We start from the raw sequence: 25,240 nt of genomic DNA, 5'->3' as shown, positions 1-25,240 counted from the left end.
TCATATATTGTCAACTCTCGCTATCATTCCTATTAACTTGTCTTATTGCAACAACCTCCTCATTTTCATATGAGTTTCCCATAATAGTCTTATGGGCAGTTGATGCTTCTTTCTTTTCGACATTGACCCACATTTTTCCAAGATCGAAGTAGTACCTTAATTTCTCCCTACTTTTTCGGGGACTATTTCGGGTGGCACAGTGGGAAGCATTATCTCCCATTTATTGTTACCAGTCTTCTTGACATTTGACACCAGGATAATTTTCATGTCAGAGTAGTATCATACTTTTTTACCATTAGAGTTATTTCATTTATTTGAAGAACCATGCACCTAATCGCACCTCTTTCAAAAATGCTTTGTATCTAATGTATGGGATCACTTAGTTCAACCAATTTGTTAGAGATTCCCCTAAGGGTGAAAGAAATTATCTTCTTTAGCCAACAACATGTCAACTAGTTCAAAACTGAACTACCAGAATTTTTCCTGTATGTTTGTAATACTTCAGTCATAGTCATCATAATGAGCATCGAATGTGAGCCTTGTATAAACACTTTTGTATCAATATTTTTATAGAGCCTGGCTTTCTTTTAGTTCTTAATCAAGGATCTTTCCCTAATCATCTCCACAACAAGTTTCTCTCTCTCAAGAAGTAAGTAAGATTCGTCATTAGAATATCAAAATGTGATGTATTTCAGTGATATGCTTGCTCCTAACCTGACACAATAGGGCGAAATTGTTATTATGAGAAAATGGTACACTCATCTATATACAACAAAAGACACTCAGAGTTAGTGATCAATATATTCAAAGGTTACATTTCTTACTTGAAACATTATGAAAGCAAAAATATCAAAATATTTCTTATCGATGACTTAAAAAATAAACTTACAAAGATGAAAATTAACTACATTGCGCTTTTCCTTCGATAGCCACAAGGGTCCCCAGAAGCATAGTCAGCACCTCGGGACACGAACTTGCATGAAAACAACTTCATCTCTTGACATGAAGGGTTGACTATTAAGGCTTTAAGCCCCAAGAAGCATTGATGGAAAGAGTATAGTAGCTCTCATATCATTTATTAGGAAAACAACTTCATTGATGATCTAAAGGAAGGAAGGAGTGCTCAAAATTTCTATAAATACAAGTGCATGGAGATCTGAAAAAATAAAAATAAAAATTTTTGCTATGTTGACAAAATTGCTCCAAAGCAATCTAGCATAACATTGTGAGGAGAATTCTACAATTGTAGAGAGTTTTATATGCTTCTTTGAGAGAGAGAGAGCATAAAAAATAGATTAAGAAGGGGAAATCTTTATTGAGGGTTATTGAGCACGATTTCTCAAGAAACTCACTTCAAGTGTCTTGAATACTTTATTTTTAACTCTTTCACCAACAACAATCAATAAAGAGGATCCTTTTCCTACTGATTTATTAATTTGTTTTTCTTCATAAGCTTGTCATGTGTTATTTATTTTATTTGTGTTCATGTATTGTTTCCATACCATTCAATACCTTGTTAGTCCATATTTTCTCAAAAACATCACTAATTTGTTTCTATTATCCTTGTAGGAAATAGCCAGCTACATTGAAGGTGTTTTTGGCATTCATAGGCAACCAAACACACCATAAAAGATATAGTATGTTAGCCTCATGTCTTAACAAGATCACATCAAATGATGTGAAAATGGTTAGAAGTTTATTCAATTTTTATTGAGGTTATGATGCTCAAATGACTCTCTAGATGGAATCTTTGGATATTCCTCTCCATGACCTTGCCAATGGTATGTCACACTTGGAAAACTCTTCTCTGATAAGAAGATAGGATAGTTTGAACTTAGTAGTAGTAAAAGCCAGAAAAAAACCAAATTTATAATTAAAAATATCAAATTTTTAACTTTCACACATCTTCGGATATGATCCATAACTTTGAGTGAAATCAATAGCAGATATCATGTGAAATTGTAGACTATTTAACCAAGTTAATTTTTGAGCATCTCTGAGCAGGTCTAGTTGTTGAAAATTGCATGAATGTTAGATGAATCTCTAACATGTGTTAATGGTAATGAAGGTTTTTCCCTCCACATCAGACCAATATATGAGTTACATGTGGCAGGCAGAAGGTATACCCCATGCTTCGATGCCACATGGACCCCCCAACACTGATGATAATGATGTGGCACCCTCAACATGGGTGTTAAGGTGGTATATTCGAACTAGAAAAATGGTAGTCCAATGACACATGGTGGATTTTGATTGGCTAAAGCATGATTATGTAGGGATGATGAAATTAATGGAATATGATGGTGTAGCAACCTGATACGATGCTATGTGGCATGCTAAATTGGAATTTTCGAGTGACCAATTGGGGTGTTTTTTGGTCACATGTGGCACCACTCAGTGGTTTCAACATGGCAGTTGTGAGATCATGATGATGTTATCATGAGGGTGTCCATTGACCCCTAGTTTTGGGTCACATTGTGTGGTCTTATCAAGTCTCTCAAAGGTAGATCCCATGCCCAAATTTTACCCATACTGATGTATAAATATAAGTTGCATTGCTTTGAGGATAAGTGACTATGGAGGAGAGAACAGTAACATGTGAAAGCTCTACCTTCATGGTTTGAGCATTGTTGTTTAGTCTTGGATGTTACAAGTTCGAGTCTATTCCTATGGCTTGGATTTTATTGTAGGTGATCGGGTTATATATGGTGTTATTGGTGCACAAGCTGTGGTATAGCTTCATGGTAGCTCAAATTGGCTCTCTTTCACTAGTGCGAAATTTTTCTTGACTTCATGGTAGTGTTAATTCAATCGTTGTGATTGGCACAAATATTTTGGTTCGATCCCACAACAATGTGAATTAGCTCATTGCTATTTACACTCAAGTTTTGGTTTGACATGGCGGCAGTGTGAATTGACTCTGGATGATTAGTGCCAAATTTTTCCATTTGACCCTATGGCAATGTGAATTGGGTCATTATGATTAGCACAAAAATTTTTAGTCTAAACCCATGTAAGTGTCAATTGACACTCAGTGAAGTGTGGATTAATTTTAGGGAAAACTAAATTTTGATAAAGGGGGTTTTGTTGGAATTATTTCGCAATTTGAAAGAGGGGAATTGCAAACAGTTTTTTAGAATGAAGGGTCTTGGTTATTGTAAAAATTATTTCATGAGAATTCTTTTGAAATGAAGTTATATAAGATTGATGATTAAAGTAAACATTTATTTGTTATGAGCTTCTGGATCTAGCTTGAAATATTGTGAAAAGTGGTCCACTACAGATTCAAGAGGGATGTGGGTGCCTCCAAAAGGTTTGTGCTTTCATATTTATGTAATCAAATCTAAAAAGGATAAAATAATTTGTGGTTTTCTCTCGTATGGGTATTGAAATTGTTGTCAATGATAGAAAAGGAAAAATGCGAGAAACATGGTATTTTTGGTGTGCTTGATGAAAGCATGAGAAACAAGAGATGAAAGTGATGGAAAAGGAACTTTAGAGTGAATAATATTTTTCTTTCATGTGTGATATTGATGCTTGCATATATGCTTGTGTACATTGTGTTGTAAGGATGATTGTACATTGTATTCACAGTTAACGTATGCATAGTTGAACAAGTATTATTATGCCTCCGAGGTGAAGGAGAAAATATTGTTAAAGCTTTCTTCATATGTTTGTTATTCTGTAAAGGGTGTTGGTGAAAGGTTGCCTATGATTACATATGTTGATTGGTGTCGATTAATGAGGAAGATTGTGTGCATATGGACTAGTGTCAAATGGTAAACTTGTATACATATAATGAGTGAGATGTTGTGATGGAAGAAGATTGTTGTGATGCAAGTTAAAAGTTAAGGTAAAGGCATGAAGAATTTTTGATGCAAAGGATGATGGAAAAGGAGCATCAAGGAAAAGGTGTTGACATCATAACATAACTATTGACAGTAGAACAAAGAAGTAGCAAAGGGTGATGACAAAGTGTATGCATAGTTGATGAACATGTTGATATATTATGTCAATATATTATGATGAGGTTGTTCATATATGAAGGTGCATGAATTGCAAAGGACCAGTTGTTGTTATGCTTGATATGAAAAAGTGTTGTTGATGCTTGGTAACGCTTTGTGAGTGGATTTTAAATGTTAAGTTACATAGTCTTGGCATTATGTTGGTGTATTTAATCATTACATATGGCTCAAAATAATATTGGAGGGACATTTATTTTTGTTTTTAATAGTCCAAATATTAAATGGTGCAAAATGAATTGGTGGAATGCAAAGAGTTAAGAATTTTCACTTACTATTCTTGTGTGGAACACTCAAATATAGCAAACTATCTTTATAAACATCTGAATTTTTGGATGGTTGAATTGTTAGAGAATGAGAGACTGTGAGACTTAATTGTAGAATTTCTTATTAATTACTTGGTACACGTAGAGTGTAATTGTGAAGTAGGTTTGAGGAGAGGAAGGAGTTGAGATAGAAATGGACGTATGCAAAGTTATAGATAAGGTAAACCATCATGTTATTTTCTATATCTATTAGGGAATTGTAGTCTCCTTTCAATTTTTAGCTTGATAAAGAACATGTTTTATTTTGTTGAGGTAGGATACTCTTGTGGGTTGAGGCTTGCATAAAATATATGTGATTCGGACCTTCCTTGTAAGTTTTAGCTTGTAGAAAAATCAAGGTAGAAGCCTCTTGTAAATTGGAGACTTCAAAAAATCAGATGTAATAAAGGAGTAGGAGCTTGCCTTTGCATCACAACAATAAAAAAGTTATCGTTTTCTCCCTTTATGGGTCTCCACTTATTTCTAATGTTCATATGTGATGCTTTAATGTGCCAATGTGATGTTTTGGTTCACATGTTCCTTTTGTTCACATATTAAATATGATTTTCATTATGAGTTAACCTCCTCATTTAATGTTTTAGTTAATCAGTTAAAAGAAAAGAATTTTAATGTTCATGAATGTACTAAATTGATTCACTCCCCCTCTCATTTTAGTCAAGTTTCCATCAAAGGGTTTCCAGGTACATCTAATGTTCTCTTATGATGATGTGATGATGTTCTTTAATGATGCATAATTATGGTTACAATTTTGATTGATTGAAAAAATGTTTAAGTTGATGATAAATTTCGATTACACTAATTCACACCCGCCCCCCTCTTCGTGTAATATATAGTCTAACAATTTGTATATGTTGAAAAGTGTGGTTTGGGAGGTTCTCCCATAAGTCTAGGGTACTTGGCTTGTGTGGATTTGACCAACCTAAAGGGATTGGTTGGGAAAAGTACCCAAGCTGGTGGGATTTGGAGCCAATTTTGTGGACTAAAGACCCAAAGATATTCATTATTTATTCTAATTATTGTAAGAAGACACCTATAGTTGATCAAAGTGCCCCTAATCCAACAGTTGGAGAGATATTTATATAAGAGATTTAGTATAGGCCATACACACATAGCATCACACCCATTTGTGAATACAAGCCAAGAAAATGAGGGCCACAGATCTTTAAGAAATAAAATGAAGTGGTTTTCTGTATCCAGGGTAAAGAGGAGGTCGAGTCATTGTTTGACACATGTAGAGGTTAGAAGTTGCCAAAGGAAAATTTTTGTTCATTCTTTTATGAGGTTGAGCCTACAAATTGTTTGGACCAATGGGGCCGAAGCTCTAGATTCTATTTCAAATACACCAAAATGCCTCAAGTGGTTATACAAGAGCTTCATATAGGCTAGATGCTATCTCTAGTCGGCCACATGAAGAGGAGGATTGGTCGAGAGACCTAAGGAACCCTAGGAGAAGGGGCTGATATACCTTAGGTTCAAAAAAAAGGAAATGAAAGTTGTATTCTATGATTGGATAGTTGTTGAGCATGTTAGCATGCATTCAATTCATGAGTCAAGGATTGAACTTCTTGTTAGACAAAAGATTATTCCGTGGTTTTGAAGGACAAGATCCACTATGAGTTGCTGGTATTTTAAGAATTTATATGTAGTGATATAGAATGGATAATTCACTATGAGGAGTTGAGCTGATTGAAGTTGATATATGCAAGATATTTGAAGGATTAAATACCTTGTTAGTAGCTGGTAGAAAAAAGGAGTAAAAGGAGGTATTTATTTGTGGTCATTAGAGGAAAAGGGAAACTAGGTGCCAGTGACAAAAGATGATCCAAAAGGATTGTTTAAATAAGTACATCTTCATCAAGTAAGTAGATTATGTGTTTTCATTATTATTTTGGGCATATTGAGGGTCAAAAGGAGTTGACCTCAAGCACTAGTAGTCTTGTATCAAGGCTTTGTATGGTAAATGACCCCTTATATGGGAGCCCTATGTTAGTTCTATTAAATGACTAATAAAAACAATTTTTGGGCCTACAATGTTTTGTGTACTTTATTGTTTCATTGCTGCTACAATTCCACTGTGCAAGGTCGTTCATGGTTGTGCATTCCTAGTGTGTTGTTTTATTGGTAAGCCATAGACCTGAACTATGGTGTAAGGAAAAATCCAACATGGTATCAAAGATACTTTGAGGGTATAGCTGAATCACAGTGTGCATAGGAAGAATTTTAAGTTGGACTTGATTGATTGTTGTTGAAGGAATAATAGCATAGATAAGTTGGTTGTTAGTCTGAGGTATGAGGAGAGGTTGGAAGGGCTGCAAATATAGTCATAGGAAAGAAAGGATTACAATGGCCTTGCTGGTGAATAAGATATGGGAGTTTAGATACAAGGAGATTCAAAAACTAGCATATGAAAAGGAGTTCTATCTATATGGAGAGTTGGATGTGAGTGCGAAATTAATCATCCTAGATAGAGTAAAGGATAACATGTTACTTCATTTAATAGGGAAAATCATTAAACATGATATGTCGAAGGTACTTCAGGACTTGTTCAAGAATAAGAACTATAAATGGTTGTTGGTATTGAGGGAGAAGATCAAGAAAACCAATATGTTAGATGGAAAGGGTGTGGTTTTGTTTCTGACGAGGATTTATCAAGTTTGAGATACCATTGGTGATATTGTTCTATATTCTGAACTAGTGAGGACTACCTTGAAGGGATTATCCAAGGAATGGAAGCAATTTATCAAAGGTATAGTTGCACGAGACAAGTTTCCATATTAGAACTAGTTATGGGGTGACTTCATCCAAGAGGAATTACAGGACAAGGATCTTCATAAGAAGAAGATTGATGGAGAGAATTCAACCCTTGCATGAAAGATGAAGAGAAAAATGAAGAAGGACTTGAGTAATGTGAAGTGTTTGACATGTGGTAAGCATGGTCATTATTCAAGTGTCAACATCAATAGAAGGGAGACAATGAGAAGAAGAAGGATATTGCAATCACTACTACTTCTTCAGCTGTGAAGATGAATTCTCAAGAAGGTTTGACGAGGAATTTTTTCTAGTTGTTGATTTCTCAAAGGACACCATTGATGAAGGTGCATGGTTCATTGATAGGAGATCATCAAAGTACATGACATGATCCTAGGAAATGTTCAAGATTATGACTATATGTTCTAAATTATGCATGGAGGTTGGACATAAGAGTTAAAAGACTATCAGAGGGTCAGGTATGGTGTTATTCAAGATAGAGTTAATAGGGATGTTATTAATCTAGGATGTACTATTGGTACCTTAGCTCAAGTGCATCATCTTGTATGTTTTAGTGATCAAGGAAAATGGGTTTTAGGTGATATTATGGAATGGTAAGGTGATACTTAGGCCCAAAGGCCCTAACTCTATTGGAGAAGTCATTTGAGTTAGGGAAAGTGGTCTATATAAGATGGAGGGAAATACTATAGATCAAGGAAATAAGTATTTTCCTAGGACTGAGAGGGAGTCAAGTTTGAGTGAGAGGTTTTAGGTTTAGAGGGATAATCTCCAACCTAAGAAGAGTGCATGACCAGTGGGGTGTAAGGAGACCTCTAAAAATGACAATAAGGAACCATGGAATGGCTTGAAGGACTATGAAGAGAAGAAGATGCTAGAGGCTTCTAGTAGAAGGGACACTTCTAAGGAACATGTTGTTCATTATTTAGCATATGTTGTAGTGATGGATGCTAGAGATTGGAATTGTATTCTTGACGAGTTACTTCCAAGGAATGGAAGTACCTCCCTTGCTAAGAGGAAGTGTTGAAAAGTGTAGCTTGGGAGGTACTCCCACAAGTATAAGGTATTTAACTTGTGTGTATTTGACCCACCAAAAGGACTTGGTTAGGAAAGTACCAAATTTGGTGGGATTCAAACCCCATTTCTATGGTGAAAGATACAAATATATTAATTGTTTACTATAATTATTTTAATAGGACACCTTTAGTGGATCAAAGAGCCCCTAACTCGGTAGTTGGAGAGCTTTGTAAATAAGATAATTAGAAGGCATCATACAAACATAACATCTCATCCATTTGTAAATATAAGACGGGAAAAGGATGGTCACAAATCGCTAAAGAAGATGATGAATTGGTTTTATGTATGAAGAAACGGTAAAGAGAAGGTTGAATCACTATCTACCAGATGTAGAAATTAGAAGCTTCTAAAGGAAAGGTTGTGTTCATTGTTTTACAAGGTTGAGCCTCAGTTCAATGTGGACCAAGAGGGCTAAAACCCTAGACTAGCTTTTAGATAGGCCAAAAGGCCTCAGGTCACTATACAAGAGCTTAGTACAGGCCGCAAACTATCTCTGGTGGGTTGTAGGAAGATGAGGATAGGATATGAGCCCTCACGAACCATACTAGAAGGGTACGTGCTACCTCAGTTGAGGAAATGGTGATAAGGGTTGTATTTTATGACTAGATAGTTCTAGAGCATGTTAACGCGAATTATTCTAATGAATGAATGATTGGACTAGTTAGAGGGAAGATTATATAGTGAATTTGAAGGACAAGATATACTATGAGTTGATGATATTTTAAGGGATGATATGCAGTGACCTAGAAGAGATAGTTCATTGTGAGTATATGAGCATATTGAATCTAATATATAAAATATATTTGAAGGATAAAATACCTTGTCAATAGTTGGTAGATAAAGGTATAAAAGGATCTATTTCTTTGTGGTGATAGGAGGCAAAGTGCAACTAGGTGCCAATTACAAAAGAGGACCCAAAGGGTTATTGTAATAAGGGCATATTGAATAAGTAAGTTGATTACTTTTGTCGTTTTTCTTTTGGGTAGATTGAGTGTCAAAAGGAGTTGACCTCAACCCTAGTATTATTGTATTAGAGATTTGTAAGAACCATGATCCGTGGAATGGGAGCCCTATGTTCCTTTTATAGAAGGACTAATAAAAACAAGTTTTGGGTCTACAAAATTATGTGTTCTTTATTGCTTCATTGTTGTGACATTTCCACTATGCAATTTTTTTCAAGGTTGGGAATTCCTAGTATTTTTATGTGCTTGGTAAGCCAGAGACTTGACCTAGGGTTTAAGAAAAAGTACAACAGTATCAAAGTGGGCTCCTTTAGGAAAAGTGGACCACTGGAAGGTTTATTAGGGAAGATGTCTGAAGTTATATCTTTAGGAAAGCCTCCTAAAATTGATGGAACAAACTATGCTTTATGGAGGATAAGAATGTAAACCCACATCATGTCCTTATGTACAAATGTTAGGGAATTTGTTGAGAATGATTATCGAGAACCTATTGCTCCTCCCATTGATAGAGATGGTAAGGATTTATATACATCTAATGTAATAGCCAAAATTGTCATCCTAAGTGGCTTATTAGATACTGAGTTTGTCATCTTAATGCATTGTAAGATAGAAAAACATATACGGAATATGATCAAATTTTTTTATGAAGGAGATAATAAGGTAAATGAAGAAAAGTTGCAATCTTATATGGGCTATTTGAAATTTTGAAAATGGAAGAAGATGAAAATATCACTTCATGCTTTCTTTGAGTAGATTGTTGTCAACTTTATCATAGGTCTTGGTGAAGAAGCTGTAGAATTTGAAATTGTTAGGAAAATATTTAAATCACTCACTTAAATATTCAATCCCAAAGTATATACCATTGAATATCTATCAAACATTAATAAGTTGAGAATGGATGTGCTTCATGGCACTCTTATTTGATGTCAACTGAGGACATAAAAGGACAAGTTAGGAATCAAATACATTGAATTCAAAGTAGCCATGGAAAGAAGCAAGAAAGGAACTCAAGAAGACAACAGCCGCATATCAGATGAAGAAGAAGCCAAATTTGTTTTAAAGATAAAGAATGGAACCAGAAATTTCAAAGGTAATCTTCCATTTAAATGTTTTGAATGTGAATGAATATGACGCTATGGTTCTAAATTTTCATCTTGAAAAATGAATGATAGTGATGTTGAAGTGAAATTTTAATGTAATGATAATAATAAAAGACAAAATGGCAAAGATAAAATCTTGTACTTAAAGGGAGATAGTGATTATGAAAGAATGTATGCTATTGAATGAGGAGAAATATTATTCATAGATAAAAAAGAAGAGATTTAATTAGAAGTAGATTATGAAGGAGACATTATTAGTGCTATGGAAGAACTAAAGTATTTTAGGAAGACAATAGATCATCTAGAACAATGATTACTAGATAGAGTTTGAGATGTAGAATCTATTATCTCTCTCAATGGTGAACTACAATAAGCCAAAAGGATAAATGCACTTCTCTCAAAACAACTAAATAAAAAGGAAGAAATTTATAATGAATTGGAAGGTGAAGTTTTGTTTTTGAAAGAAGAATTAGAACAACTCAATCACATATTGACGCTTATTAAAAGGTCCAATTCATTAGACCACACATTCAACATCCAAAGATATTGTCTCATAAAAAAAGGTCTTTGTTACTAGGAAGATCATCAAACATCCAAAAATGAGGATCTCTCAAGGGCACCAAATGGAGAACAACCTAAGAGTCATGTGCCTACATTCATTGGATACAAAAACAACATAATTGAATATTACAAGAAAGTTATCAATAATCCCAAGTATATTCACTTCAACATCATAAAAGATACCCAAAAAGGCACCAAGAATTGGAAAGATACATCTATCCCAAGTAAGAAAAGAAACCAAGATGAAAGTATAAGGCCCATCGTGATTGAAAATATTTTCCAGGTATCTCCAAGAAATAGTGAAACATGAGTTAAACATTATCAAGAAGATGAATCCCTTTCGAGGAACAACTTTAAAAGATATGCTTCAAATAAAAAACTTCATGGATCTAGGTACCAAAAATTATTTTATGGATATTGATACTCATGCAATATATTTGGACATAAAGCAAGGTATTGCAAAGCCTATGCCATAAATTATTATGAAAAAAAGGACGGATACTATCATACTTATTGGAACATATATATGGAAATCAAACTAGAATTTCTTACAACTGGTCATATGATAAATCAAATTAGAAGTTATAACAATAAGTCATATGGGAAATTATTTCCAATATTCAAGTACAATATATAATATTACAAGTTCCATAATGAAAGACATATATCATGTGATTGAAAGATCAGTTTGATACATTTCAAAGGAAAATGACTCTTTACAGACTCAAGAATGAACACTAAGGAATGGGGAATAAAATAGGAAAAACCAAGGTTATACATAAACATTCAGATATAATCCATTGGTTATAGTTCTTCATAAATATATATGTTTTTAAATGAAGCTTGAAGAATCAAGATTATGTAGCATAAGTTCATTTAAAGAAAGAAGGAAGATCATCATAGTGAAGAAACTATAGAAACAAGAAATTGTGCAGGTCAGAAGTACAAGAATGAGCAATTGATATTGGGCCACATGTACTAGATTATATGATTTGTGTCGAAGGTGATATATTAGATATAAAAATAGAGGGACAACTTCAAGAATAACATGAAAATAGACATACGTAGGAAGAGAACACATTCATACTGGACAATCCCACCTCATAGGGAGGAATGGATCACTAAAATATTTTAGGGATTCCTTCCAACTTTTGATAGGAGGAATATGTAAATAACACGAAGAATTCATAGGAGAAGAGTTTCTTTATATGTGGAGAATATATTCACATGAAAAAAATCACATTATCAAAAGGATAATTCATTCAAAAGAAGATCAGGTCCACAAAAAAATACAAGAAAAAATACAGAGCATTGATGAGGAGCATTTATTAGTATGTCCCTTTTTAATTTATGTCAAGAAGGGAGAGAAATAAATCATTGAAGGAGAGAGAGAATATATTGAGAAAGAAAGAAGGTGGAGTTTCATGTCTACCAAACTTTAGCCCAACAACTTGATTGCAAGAGTTACCAGCAACATGATGACTATCAACGACTATCAATGTCTATTGGTATTGCCATCAATGGAAAAGGGGGAGATTGTTAGGCATAATATTGTCATTGATGAAAACCAATGTTATTGAAGCCAATGGGTAAGTTAAAGTAAGGAGTAGTATCATTTATGTCAAAAGGCCAATCAAAGGAACTAGTGTGATAGATTGATGTCTTAGAAAGATAACATCAAATGATGTCAAAGTGGCTCAAATTTTATTAATTTTTTGTTGAAGTTATGACACTAAAATTATTCTATTCATGGCATTGACAAATATTCTTTTCTATGAATTTTCCAACTATATATTTCACTTGGTCAAATTATTTCCAAATAGGAAGATATGACAATTTGAATTTGGTAGTAGCAAAAGGTGGAGAAACACCAAATTGTTAAATTTTGTGCATATTTGGATCAGTTCCATATCTTTGAGGGAAATCTACAGTGGATGGTGCATGAACTGTGCATTGTTTAATTAGGTTAATGTTCAATTATCACTAGGTGGACCGGCCAACAAAAATTACATGAATGGTTCATGGTCTCGAACACGTGCAAAGTTCACATGAGACCAATATATTAGTGACATGTGGTAGGCATAAGGTGGATCCCATGCTTGGATGCCACATGGATCGCCTTGCATAGATGATAGTGATTGGGCACCCCTGATGCAGAGGTTGAGGTGGAATATTGAAACTCAACAGATGGTAATCTAGTGACACATAATGACTCGTTACTAACTAAAGGATGATGATATATGCTTGAAGATGTGGAAGGATTATGATGACATGGAAGCTTGACATGATGCCATGTGGGATGCTAAAATGGAATTTTTGAGTGACTAATTAGGGGAATTTTTTGGTGAGACATAACACCACATAGTTAGTCTCACACGGAACTTGTGACATTAGCATGAGGGTCACCATTGACTCATAGTTTTGGGACAAATGTGTTAGAATTGGCAGCGCTCCCTGTGTGTTTTGTGACATGTGCTTAACCACCTCAAGTATACATTAACAATGGAAATACATCTATTAACTAACACTTGCAGGTTTTGGTGTAACGACACACATGATCCCAACAAGTGCTCTCAAATCCAAAGGTATCGAGTTCGAAACACCCCTAGCTCATGTTGGGTGAAGATTGTTGGACTTGGTAATGCTCCCCATGTGTTTTGTGTCGTGTTGTTATCCACCTCTCAAGTATCCCTTAACTTGGTGATGTATCCATTTACTAACACCTATATGTTTTGGTGTAACAAAAGTCATGATCCAAACAACATGGTATGGTTTTATGAAGTCCATCGAAGGTTTCCCCCATGCCAAATTTAGACCCCTGATTAAGAATAAATAAAAGTCACTTGGCTTTGATGATGAGTGAATGTGGAGGAGAGTGGAGTAACATATGAAGGCTCTTCCTTCATGGTTTGAGCATTGGCATGTAGTCTTAGATGTCTTAGGTTCAAGTCTATCCTTGTAGTTTATCTCTCATTGTAGTGTGACGTGGTTATATAGGGTGTGATTGGCACACTTGTTTTGGTATGACTTCATGGAATTTTGAATTGGATTCTTGTGATTGCCACACAAGTTTTTGTCTAACCCAATGGAAATTTTAAATTCCTGTATGTGATTGGTGTACAAGTTTTGGTTTGATCCCGTGGAAGTGTGAATTGGATATCTATAATTGGAACGCAAGTTTCGGTATAAGGGCTACCCTACTCGAAATGGTGCTAGAATTTCACTAGCAAAGGGATCTCACCACCATGAAGTCCCAAATAGACCTCACACCATTTCGAGTAGGATACCCAAATGGGAAATAAGGTCATTTACCATTATTCTTAGGATTTTTCCTTGGTTTCAATTATCAACATAAGATATTATACAAACAATATTTGAAAAAGCAAGTAATTTGAAACTGAGGCATACAATTGCAATGTATATGAGGTGCTTTTAAGAAAGGGAAAAGAGAGATTGTGCATATAGAATAAAAGTAATAGTATTATCCTAAAAGAGACATGCAAGAGCATGAAAGAATCATCTATTAAATTACAAAGTAGTTGACAAGATAACAATGATCATAAAAGTAAGTAACCATTCACATTCATAAGAAACATGTGAAATACATTGAAATAGTTCATTTTCACTAGTATGTATTAACATAAGTATATATCATAAACAATGAAATAATAGTCTCACAATCATTCACGACATATACATGAAAGCTCACCAGCTCTAAGAGCTTCACATATTGAGTTAAAGCCTCAAGATACACAATTACAATGCTACCACACTAGCTCCGATTGTGGAATGCTAAGTCACCACTTGATCAAAGGAAAGATCTTCTTTCTTATTCCAAGATGTAGAAGCCAAGGTGAAAAATCAAAATCCATTTCTCTTAATATATGAGGGTGTATTTATAAAAAATGAGGTGACTCTCCACCTCCCATATGACTCTTGACCTCCCTTGAGACTCTTGAGCTCCAACTATGAACTTTCAAATTCTTATGTGACCTTTGAGTTTTCTACATGACTTTAGAACTTTCTAGTGACTTTTCATATTCCATGTGGGAACCTGGGATTCCACATCTTTTACATTTTCTCACTTTTGGAGATTGCATAATTACATTCCACAAGTGATGTGGAAAAATACATTGATACATACCAATTTTTTGGTGACACTTCAAGAAGCCATGACTTGTTGATGATGGCACAAGACTTCATTTCATCAATTCCAAGCTATTCTCCTTGCTGCTATGACTTTGAGTTGTTCATGATGTGGCTTTCCTTTTACTTCATCTTCACCCTCCAAAGGGTCTAGATGAGTGTTGGGACCTTCTAAGTCAACATGAGTTTTCATATCTTTGTGTTGGTTCAAGATTCCTTCACGTCCTTCATGATAGTTCCTCATTTTTCTTCTCCTTCGCAACTGCCTTATTGTAACCTCTCCTTGATAACCTCCCTTGATAATCACATTTCCATGTTGAAATGATAACACCTAAAAATTAATCCCACTCATGACAAGCCAACATCAATCTAAAAACTACCTTTTCTAACTTTTCTTGCTCAGGGAAGATGCTGATTGTGATGGGATAATGGACAAGGGTTTTGGGGGAGAGAGACTAGGAATTCTGTAGTTGGGATTAGCAGTGACCAGGGGGTGATCATTTTTTTGACTAGAACTATGTAATGAGAAATAAGAAGAGTATCTTCAATATTCTCTAGAGTGGGGAAGTCCAGGAGACAAGATGATGATCCTATTGACATAAAATGCACAGTTCACAATGCTCAAGGAAGAGGAGGTAGAAATTGTGCAACTGATATTCATAGGGATTGAGGGGTGACCTCACTATCCATTGTAACTGTGCAATGCAAAGTAGGAGGAACAATAGAAGAAGGTGCTATCTAGTTAGCTGTTTCAGTCAACAAGAAATATAATACTAGCCACTATAACTGCACAATGTGTAGTGATTAAGGATCATATTCCAAGGATTGTGTAGTTGAGGGTTACAGTGACCTAGAGGTGACATATTTCCCACTAGAAAAATGCAATGAAAAGTTGGAAGATCACCATATGAGGGTATTGTGCAGTTCTCTGGCGTAAGCAAAATAAGTTTGAGTCACTCTACCTTGAGGATGCTCACTTCACCATGAAGGAGAGAGAGAATCTTTATTGCACAGTTCTCTTGACCAACAGTGATAAGGAGGAGGATCTATTGTCAATTTTTTTTTCCATGCATAATGGAGGTAGATAGGAGTCATATTTGGCAATAGTGAGGATGTGTAAGCAATGATTACTTGAGATACTATCCTTTAGGATTGCACAATGCACTTCTAAAGGAAGTCATCCTGAGGATGGCGTAGTTCACATTTGGAGGAGAGAAGGGTGTCAATATTATTGGCTAAGAATGCATAATGTAGATATCCACTGGCTAAGAGTTCAAGTGTGCAAGATGTGAGTACAAGGGATCTCCAGAATTGGCTAAGTGTGGGATCAATGGAACAAGAGAGAACAACACATGCAAACAATCTCCAAATAAGCAATCTTACACATGTACACCATCACACACAATCCAACATAAAGAAAAATATTCAAAATTAACATTCATACCTTGAAACGACATCAAAAGTGACACTCATTTCTTATTCGGATAGTTGAAATGTAGCTTTGCATCACTTAGAATACAAGTTACGACATAAGTGTCGACTACAACTAGAAATTTTGTTGAACTATGGGAGAGTGTGTAGCACATATTATTATGATATATAAGATCAACTAATGTATAAAAGTGCGCTATAACTACCTTTAAGGGTGTAAAAAATTGTGATACATACAAGAGTGGAAATAATTAAAAGTGACACTTGCAACAGAAATAATAAGTGAAAATGACACTTGCAAAATCTAGATACCGTGAAAGCAACACATGTGAAAGATAAATAAATAAAAAGTGACACTTGTGAAAGCGAAAGAAAGAAAAAAACAATCACAAAAGTGAAAGAAACACTTATGAAAGTAAAAGTGAGCAAGAGTGACATTTGAGAACCTCACCAAGATGATGGTGCATTTGCAACTAAGAGTGTGGGAGACTATCAACTAAAATTGCACACTGACTATCCACATGGATTAGGAAATCATTGTCCATGTCAACTATCCAAGCATTGTCATCCAAGACTACGGTATTTTTAAGAGTTATGCAATATCTACCACTAAATACTGTGCAATCACTGTTTTTTTTTCTACGTAAAGACTGAGCTAATATATTATGAAAAAGAAAATATTTACAGAGAGAGGAACAGGCCTCTGAGGATGAATAACTTCACCCTCCATCTGAAGAGCAGTACAGGTGCACACGGCTACCTGATTTACAAAGATAGATGCAATAGAAATGAGCATGGACAAAACAGCAGCATTTAGTCCTCTGACTTACAAGAGAAATTCCTCCAAAAAGAACAACAGCAGCATAATCGTAGAACCAAAGAGCCTTTGCATGCCTCTCGCACCTTGCTGCTGAATTCATTGTGGCATTAGAGGGTAGGATGACAGGGGATTCCAGAGATCTGGAATCACTGCGAAATCTGGGCATACCGCTACCCTTAAAGCAAAAACTGGGCATCTTGGAAAGAAAGAGACCCCTCCAAAACTCCAAAACCAAATCACTGTGCAGCAACAAAAACAGCAAATTTAGCCTTCGAAGGCTCACCTTATGCTTTGTTGTCAAATTCTGGTGTATTTTCATCTTTGTTCACTGGCTGACGGGAACCCGGCTGGAATGCTGGCGGTTGAAGCGTCCCCAGAACACGAGCATGCTCCTCAGGGTTGACTACGCCTGGAGGAGGATTATCATTACCAATTTCCGCCCTCTCTTGAGTAATGCCAGCCTGAGCCAGCTCCCCAGCATCTTCCTCCTGGCTATCTGAATCTTCATCATCTTCCTCAGTCGCAATAACAGTGATTAGCAAAGACACCTTCGATCTCTTTTTCCGGCATCTGAAAGTGAAACTAAAGGTATGCATTTGACTATCTTGCTCGTCTGATTCCTCTGACGGAGAAGACGGAGGTGCAGCCATAGCCAATGGTGGAATTTCCCTTGCCTGGACCTCCTCCCTTCTGCTAATACCGCAGACACCGCCTCTGCGCGGGACTCCACGCTGTCTCGGCGCCATGAACCTTGAAATGTGAGGGTGATTGACGATGTGAAACCGAATTTCCCCACATAGAACTTGAGCTCCCCGAACCACACTATTTGAAAGCTGAACCCGGTTATGAGTTCTTGGCTTAGAGCGATAGAGCGCCCCGTGAGCAGAGGTGTGGCCTCTGCTTCCGCTCACAACTCCAGCAATCGCACCCTCTCCTCTTTGCTCAGAGCAGAGCATGAAAATACCACAGACATTCTCATTCTGGCACAGATGCGCATTTATGTAGTTCCCTATGCTGAACTCTCTGGAGGCCTCCATTACGAAACCAAACAACCTTGCGTACAGAACCGTTAAGTTCACTCGCTCGAAGCCATCTCCTCTCTGCATAATCTTCACCTAGGCCTTTAATGGCATTAAAGTATGGCAGAGCCACCTAGTGTGGCCGTCCTGCCAGGTTTCAAAGTCATGCCAGCTGCCCATTGCTGGTAAACATATTGCCACCCGCATCCGGGTGAGAATCATCTTGTAGTTGCAAATCTCTGTCTAACAGTGCTTGGAAGGTGGATAGCTGATCTGTCGACAGTATATCATATAGAGGGCCAACTGAAAGGTCGTTTTCGCTTTCCACTCCCAGATTAGCAAGGAAATCAGCTGGCTTATTCCCATCCCTCTTTATGTGTTGGAATGAAACTGCTTTGTTCTCTTGCAACCAATGTTGAATTTGTTCCAGTCTAGATGCCAAACGCCAGCTACTGCTGATTTTATGAACTTGGGAGCCCTGTTGGAGTTTTAAGGCCATGTTTATTAGGAGTTGGGAGTCCCCTTCCACTATCAGTGGGAGATAATTACCCTGCTGCGCCAGAGTAAGACCTTTCCATAAAGCCTCCAGTTCCGCCGCATTGTTAGTATTCCACCCAATAGTACCATGATAGATGAGAAGGGATTTACCCTTATGGTCTCTGATAATGCCACCGTAACCTGTCTGACCCGGATTACCTTTCGATGCGCCATCGAAGTTCAGATGGAACACATTGATGGGAGGTGGCTTCCACTTTACTGAATCAGTTTGGTGCTTTGCTGAGCTATCCTTGACAGGAATCTGATCTTGTATCGTTATCTGCCAGTTGTTCCAGATAGCCAGTTCCTGAGATTGCTTTGGGTAGTCATCTTGGGACCATTTCTTTGTGGTGAGAGTTTCTCTGATATTGTTATGAATTCCTTTCCATACCTGCTCCAGTGTCATTGTTTGACCTTTGAAGATCCTCCTGTTACTTTCCTTCCAAATATTCCACATCACGAAACCCGGTATAGTTTGCCAAAGGATGTTTAGAATTTTGCACTCGTATGGTGATTGAGGCCATTGACTTATTGTATTTTTGATATCCCCCAGAACTCTACCTTCCTTTTGACATCGAAATGCCACCTTTTCCCAGATCTTTCTGCTCATCTGGCACGTCTGCATTAGGTGTAAGGCGGTTTCTTCTTCCTGATTACATATAAGGCATATGGAAGGACCGAAGAATCCCCTTCTTCTGAGATTATCCCAGGTTAGTATTCTATTATATGAAAGGAGCCAGAGAAAGGTGGATACCTTCGGCCATATTGGGGGTTTCCATATTTTGCTCCATATCTGATCTTTGACCATTCTGTCTTTTATGATGATCCTGTAGGCCTCCTTTGTGCTGAATGTACCCTTCTCTTCATAACCCCATCTCAATGTGTCCATGCCTGCTTGCTTTAATATCCTGCGTTTATTTAACTCGGTATTGAGAGTGAGTTGGTTGTGATTTGAGCTACGTGGAAGAATAAGGCTGGTTTCTTTCCACTCTCTCTGCTCTTGATTACTTTGTTCTTTCCAGCAATTGCTTATTTTCTCCTGCGGGGTGATCTCCCAATCCTGAATTGTATGCATACACTCCTTAAGATTTGGTAGCTGCTGCCAGGAGTCTTCCCAGAACCTGGCAGTTTGACCATCCTTCACCTCCCAAAAGCTATGTTTTTGGATAAGGTCTCTATGCTGAATAGCCGAGTTCCATATTAACGATCCTTTACTTGTTTCTGACATTCTTATCCTTTCTTCTAAGGGTAAGTTCCTTGAGTATTTTGCTGTCCAGAGACACGCCCAGGGGGTATTGCAGTTTGAAAGCCACCGCCACCATATTTTCGCCCCCATGGTCATATTGCTTAGTTCTGGATCTCTGAGTCCTAATCCTCCTGCCAGCCTCGGAAGACAAACCTTTTCCCAACGAAGGAGAGCCCATTTTCTGTTTGGGCCAGAGCTGCCCCATAGGAAATTCCTCTGTAATTTTTTAATTGCCTTAAGAACCCATTTTGGTGCTGCTAAAATGGAAAATAAATACAATGGCATAGATTGCAGAACTGACTTGATAAGTACAATCCTACTGGCCATGTTGAGCAATCTGTAGGTCCAAAGGAGTAATTTGGCTTCAAGTTTTTCAAGCAGGATTGTCCACGATGAATGCTTGAGGGCTGATGCGATAAGAGGAGCGCCTAGATAGGAGGAGGGCAGAGAAGCCTTGGAAAAGCCAAGAATACGCACTATGGCTCTTTGGGTATAGGGAGGGGTATTAAAGAAGAATACTTGGGATTTTGCATTATTTATGAGGGCTCCAGATGCTTTTGAGAAAGAGTCCAAAATGGATTTGAAAATGCGGGCTTCTTGAACAGAGGAGTGGCCGAATAACATGTTATCATCAACAAATTGTTGATGAGAGACAGCAGGGAGATGGTGGACGGCTATACCCTTGAGCTTATGCTCTTGAATGGCTGCATTTATACTTCGCCCCAAACCTTCAACCAGAATTACAAACAAAAAGGGGGACAAGGGATCTCCCTGCCTAATGCCCCAAGAAGGACGAAAGGTGGTGGAAGGAATCCCATTGATGAGGATAGAGAAGAATGAAGAAGAGATGAGACTACTTACCCATCTGACCCAAGGGGGAGTGAATCCAAAAGCCAGGAGGGTTTTTTGCAAATAATTCCAGCTAATACAATCGAATGCTTTTGAAAGATCGATTTTTAGGAGCATCCCCGGCTTTTTTAATTGTTTGAGAGAATGCAATATTTCATGGGTAAGGATAATCCCATCAGTTATTTGACGCCCTTCAACATACCCGGATTGCTCAGGAGAAATGATGAGGGGCAGCAAGGGCTTCAGCCTAAGAGCAATAACCTTTGAGACAATTTTATAAATGATATTACATAAAGCAATGGGTCGATACTTATCTGGAGTGCTTGATTCCGTAGACTTGGGAATTAAAGCTAGAAAGGTGGCATTCATGGCTGGATACATCCATCTGAGAGTCCTGGATTCCTCCACGACCTGCCATACTTCCCATTTTATTAGTTCCCAAAAATGTTGAAAGAAGTTCGACGTAAATCCATCTGGACCGGGAGCTTTCCCTGCCTTTAATTGGTTCACTGCTGTTTCTACCTCTTGGAGACTGATCGGTTTAAGAAGCAGAGTATTCTGATCTTCCGTGATTATTCTTGGTATGTGCCTGGTGATGTTCTCAATGGCTGCGGATCTGTTAATATTGGGTTCTTGAGTCATCTGTTTGAAGTAGTTCACAAACTCCTTTTCTATTCCTTCATGATCTTCGATTTTGATTCCTTGCTCATTAGTTACAGAGGATATTTGGTTGATCATACACCTTTGGACTATTGTTTTGTGAAATAATTTTGTATTCTTTTCACCTTCCTTCATCCACCTAATCCTTGACTTCTGCCTCCACAGTGTCTCTTCCTGCAGCTCTCTTTCTAGAATTTGTTTTTGAATTACTTGTTCTTGTAGAGTCAATTCCTCGGATCGGCCATGAGAAATGATTCTTTGTTGGGTATCCTTCAATTTTTGAAGTAGGATTTCTTTTGATTTGAAGATATTTTCAAATGTAGATTTATTCCAACGTTTTATTTCCTCTTTGAGATACTTCAGCTTCTTTTGAAATAAGGCCATTCTTGTCCCTTCCGTTGCTCTAAAGCTTGCCCAGGTTGTCTTTATGAATTCATGGAAGTCCGGATGTGTTAACCAGAAAGCTTCAAATCTGAATGGCCTCCTTAAACTTTGGCCTGGTCTACTCCAGTTTAAGGCAATGGGCCAGTGGTCCGATCCTGAATACGGTAGGATTGAGGCTGTAAATTCTCCACCCATGTACACTGCATTATCAGAGATTAGGAATCGATCCAGTCGCGAAGCCACCTGCATCGGTTCCGTCCTCTTGTTGTCCCAGGTATATATGCCATTTTCTGTAGGAAGATCAATCATCCAATTGTCTTGAATGAAATCTTTAAGTAGAGTACCATCTCTGTTTATTCTGCAACGTCCTCCTCTCTTTTCCTCCAGATTTGCAATCATATTATAATCTCCGCCTGAGATCCATAGCGGGTACATTCTGTTTACATTAAGTTGTGTTAATGCATCCAAAATATCAGCTTTTTGTTGGGTTTCTTGTGGGAAGTATACATTTGTAATATGCCCAGCAATATTTGTGCCTTGCAGATGAAACTTGGCTTGAATGAAGTTTCTATTTGCATGAATATTGTCCAGCTGTATCACCCTTGCGTCCCAGAGGATTGCCAAACCTCCTGAAGCGCCCTGTGCTTCCACTGCTGTGACTTGCCCCGCCGGCCACGCCTTAGCTGCTACTTTTTCTAGAACTACTTGTTTACATTTTGTCTCTTGCAGGAAAAGAATTGCTGGTTTTTCCTCCATTATCATGTTTTTGAGAAGTCTACCTTTCTTCTGGCCGTTAAGCCCTCTAATGTTCCATGATATCAATTTCATTGGGAATGTTTGGGGTGGATGTTAAAATACCTGGTAAGCTGGGCGTATCTGCCTGAATCGACAAGGACTTCTCCAACCTTGATGGTTCTCTCCAGAGCAGACTTTCTTCCACGCTTTTTGCTGTCTTTTGAAATAAACGTCCCATCCCATTGGCTGCCTGTTTGCACCCCTAGTGAATATTTCTTCTGGGCTTTATGCAAAACCGCCGCCAGTTTGTCCACTTGTGCTGCAGTTATCTTGTCGAAATTCTTAGTTTTACATGCGGCCTCCAAACCAAGAATGTCCAGTTCTCCTATATCAAATGTTTCTGTATCCTCATCCATATTTTTGACTTCTTGATGGCTTGCTTCTTCTTCCCGTGCTTGTACTGAACCTGGATCCGTTGTGTCTATCTCCATCTCTGGTTGGCTCCAGCTTTTCATTTTGGTGCTTTGGATGTTACTGTCCTGTACCTCGCTTTTTCCTTTCTATGACTCTTTGGGATCCTCCGACATGTTCGGATTTGATATACGCTCAGATGACATAGGATTTTGGACTGGTTGCTCTTCCTCAGCTAAAGCAGCAAAGATATTACTCGTTGAAGGCTTTGTAGGATCCTTCATGACCTGCCTGTTCTGAGATGGCTGTTTCTTATTTCCTCTTCTGCGGTTCGCTACTCTGGTGAACCCCTCGGTCGATTACTTGTCCTGATCTTGTTCCGTGGGCTTATTATTTAACGGGAAATCTCGGAACAGGTGCCCTAAGGCATGGCATCTTCTACACCTAAAGGGAACATGTTCATAGTCTATTAACTGGATCCATTCTTCATCCTCATGAGTAAGTTTTACCTTATCAGGCAAGGGTTCCTTTAGGTCCATGTAGACGCAGATCCGGGCATATGAGGTATACTTCTTCATTTTCGTTTCTTCTGCAACCTTGACAAAATCCCCCAGAACCTTCCCAATCTCCTTAAGCAATTCTTCTTCCCAGTATTCCCATGGCAATGAGTATAACCTGATCCAAACTGGTGCCCAGCTCAGATCCTCGTTGTCTGGGTTAAACATTGCTACCCATTCTCTAAGGAATAGACCCGCTGAGTTAAAGAAATAAGGTCCGTTCTCAAAGACTCTGTTTCTGTCCTCCAGGGAGTTGAAAACTGCTGTAAAGAAACCTTTTGGGCTTAAATGCAGGGATATATGCCCTTTCGGGTGCCATTTGATGTTAATCCATGTCCTCAGGGCTCTCTCATTTGGCCAAATGCCTATAAATTTGCCAATGAGGGCGTGATCCTTCATATATTGGATTCTTGCATTGATCCTGTGACTAGGGAACTCCACTGTTGGCGTATGCTTAGAAACAGACTTGCATGTAGATGATCTCACTCTCTGATCCTCTGGCTGAGCCTGATCTGTCTGCTTGTCCGGCGTACCTTCATTTTCATTTTCATTTGTTCTCTATTCCTGCCCAGAATCGGATTGCTTTTCGGGCTGCCTTTCATCGTTTGGGGAATCCCCTTCTACCCCCTGGCGGGGGTTCATTTCCTTTGTTGTCAACGTTCTGCGATCATGCTGCACAGCGCTGCCGCCTTGGGGTGGGCAACTGCCCCTGCAGTCCGCCTGCCGCTGCAGGTCTGCAGCAAGCCCTAGCCGCTATACCCTACTTCTCTGCTCATCTTCCTCCGTTCGCCGCTCATCAAGTGAAAAAAATCAAGTGCATTTTACTGTGAAATCACTGTTACCAAAGATTGTGCAAACATTTCTCTCAAGGACTGCATAATTCTTATCTACCCAGGGAGACACTTACTAATAAGTTTGTTAGGAATACATGCACTTGTGAATGTACCAAAATCTAAGCATGTGTAAGCAATTTGCTTCAATAGTTAGAATCTTAGAAGATGACTTGAACCCTTTGTAAATCATCAACCATCAATGAAGAGAATATGATAAACTTGGAACAACAGATCTGTAACATCCCCTGGTTGATTTTCCACGTAAACAAAAATAAGACCAAGGTCATTGGACATGTATTCCAAGATAAATGTTGGGAAAAACATTATAGTGGGAATCACTTGTGGATTAATTAATGGCTATGTAAAATCGTGAAGGCATTGGAAAAAAAGTCAATAATTGGCATTTAATTATGAAAATAAAAGAAAATAAAACAAAAGGAAGGTGAAGAGACACAAATTTTCATATAAGGGAAAATAGAGGAAAATTGAAGGAAAATGAAGGAAAAATGGAGATCAATGATAAAAAGGCACCAGAGAAATAGTTGCTAGATTTTTTACAATTATGTGGTGGAGCTCTAGTTCATTCTCTCATACATTTCTACAGACTTAGAGCATTCTTGGAGCATGCTTGGAGCACTCTAACATTCACTTGGATTGGAGAAAGAAATCAAAGGAAAGAAAGGAAGTGCAAGGAGATTGTTGGATCGGTGGCTACACCTAGATTTCTTTGCAGGTAACTGGTTGCATGTATGATCTCTGTGTTGGTTTTAAAAGTATGGTATATGCATGTGATTCATT

General features: G+C 37.7%; 1 protein-coding gene across 1 annotated transcript; it reads right to left on the bottom strand.

Moving 5' to 3' along the window:
* Positions 1–23,411: 23,411 nt before the first annotated feature.
* LOC149164901 (uncharacterized) lies at positions 23,412–23,777 on the bottom strand. Its single transcript, XM_089429637.1, has one exon. It carries the CDS (start codon positions 23,775–23,777, stop codon positions 23,412–23,414), a length of 366 nt encoding a protein of 121 aa, XP_089285763.1.
* Between the last annotated feature and the right edge of the window lie 1,463 nt (positions 23,778–25,240).

This window comes from Pinus tabuliformis, chromosome 5_1 (assembly GCF_031772625.1).
Source record: "Pinus tabuliformis cultivar Carrire ecotype Pingquan chromosome 5_1, CPIR1, whole genome shotgun sequence".
NCBI lineage: Eukaryota > Viridiplantae > Streptophyta > Pinopsida > Pinales > Pinaceae > Pinus > Pinus tabuliformis.
The sequence above is the reverse complement of the archived record's forward strand: the minus strand, read 5'-3'. Positions and strand labels throughout refer to the sequence as shown.